Source organism: Cyprinodon variegatus, unplaced genomic scaffold (genome assembly GCF_000732505.1).
Source record: "Cyprinodon variegatus isolate N-32 unplaced genomic scaffold, C_variegatus-1.0 Scaffold250, whole genome shotgun sequence".
Classification (NCBI taxonomy): Eukaryota; Metazoa; Chordata; class Actinopteri; order Cyprinodontiformes; family Cyprinodontidae; genus Cyprinodon; species Cyprinodon variegatus.
In genome coordinates this window covers 872,909-874,729 of record NW_015150703.1, presented here as the reverse complement: position 1 = coordinate 874,729, position 1,821 = coordinate 872,909, and the positions used below count along the sequence as shown (strand labels likewise).

Here is a 1,821-nt window from a genome sequence, read left to right as displayed (position 1 = left end):
ACTCCAGAGTGTTGTTCAGCATGGGGGTGAGTAGAAAATTAAGGCTAATCATGTTTTGGGTGTACTATTCCTTTAATTAGATGCTACTGTGTAACTCTATGAGTAATGAAGGAGCTGTTTCACCTCTTGAATCGAGTTGCTCGAACCCAGTGATGATGTTCTGATTTATTGACCAATCTGTTCAGGAGAAGGAAATAAAAGTAATTAAAATCTGAATGTATTGTATTGCTTTTATGTGAAGCAAATACATGTTCTGTTTCTTTTGAAACCTTGAAGTGTTCTGCTATGATTTGTACCCTTTGCTCCTGGATCCACGCTGTGCCATATATCACCACAAATCTTTTGAATTCTCCCTGCGGCCGACGTGACCATTACCATATAGATGGCCTCTGACAGCTGACCGTGATCTCTTCCAGGTTTCTATGAATTGTGACTACGTGTTCGTCAACGGCAAGGAGACCCGGGGCTCCATGAACGCCAGGATCATCTTCAGCTACGAGCACCTGAGCGCACCGCTGGAGCTCACCGTCTGGGTGCCCAAGCTTCCCCTGCAGGTGGAGCTCACCGACAGCTCTCTGAGCTTCATCAAAGGCTGGAGGGTTCCCATTCTGCCTGACAGGAGGTGAGGCTGAGCTTCCAAAGACACACAAGCCTTCAATGTAACCTTGGCTTCTTCTCAGTGAAAACATGATTCTAAAGTTTTAAAAAGGAACACGTGCATAAGTTCATTCTTCAACTGAAATATTGATATTTGTACCATTTAAAGATATAAAATAAGTTATTCGCCATTAGAGATTTCTAAAACGGATCCCAAATCATAACATTGACTATGCTACTTGTCTTCTATGAAAAATGAAATTGTTAACTTTCAGTAGATAAAGTTATGTCATGTGTTTCTTACCAGTTGCATCATACCCTACCAGCGCTTTACATTTATATTACTTCCTTTTCATTCCTTCTACTCACACAGTCTGTGCCTTTATGTGACCAATCACAGATAAGGCTGAATTCAACGAGGTCAAAGAAACTCATAATTCTGACGACTTAAATCGACTGTTGACACCAGATATTGACCGTTTTATTTATCAGATTTGAACAAAAACTTACGTTGGGTTTAACTGATAGCTGGACTTTGCCTTCCTGAGAACAGCTTTATCCCTTTAAAGCCTGAACCAGGAAATAATTGACAGAAGATTCTAATTTTCTAAAATTAGAATTGTCATTGAACTTTGTGACAAAGGAAATAACTATATCAATTTTGTAAATACATTAAATTACATCATTTATTTGCATCAATTTTGTTATATTACGCATTTCTATATAATCTTTTATATGTTTTCTGTTCACTTCATGTGTCTGATTATGTAGGTCAGGGTTTCAAGTTTCAAATATGATACACTTGGCTTTAAAGGGTTAAGTGAGTTAAGAACATCCATCCTGAAAATGGATATTCTTGCATACATGTTCATGTTTTTACATATTTTATGAGGGAAGTGTTATTCTGTTAAAACTAGGGATGCACGATATAATTGGCCACCCCACCGATATTTAACCCGATATTTGATCAGCTTCTGAGTTTCTAAAGTCTAAAAAATAAAATAAAATAAAATACTACTTCTTCTTCTTCCTCAAAAACTTCTTTTTTACAGACTTAAAAACTTCTAAAGACGAGGGAAAAAATATTGATCCATTAAAATATCCCAATATCTTCATATGCTGATATATTGCCATTTAAAAACCCCATACCAGTTTCTTTACTAATGAAATATTGCTATATGTCATCGTTATGCTACGAAATCCCCCGAAAATTCACCAAATGTT

General features: G+C 36.8%; 1 protein-coding gene across 1 annotated transcript in view; it reads left to right on the top strand.

Moving 5' to 3' along the window:
* Window positions 1-1,821, top strand: part of tmem132e (transmembrane protein 132E) — a gene marked incomplete at its 5' end in the record, with an annotated part of 137,444 nt that overhangs the window by 68,546 nt on the left and 67,077 nt on the right. Inside the window, one exon of the mRNA XM_015382148.1 lies at window positions 417-622. Within this exon, the coding sequence (XP_015237634.1) occupies window positions 417-622 (206 nt within the window). The remainder of the gene's footprint in view (window positions 1-416; window positions 623-1,821) is intronic.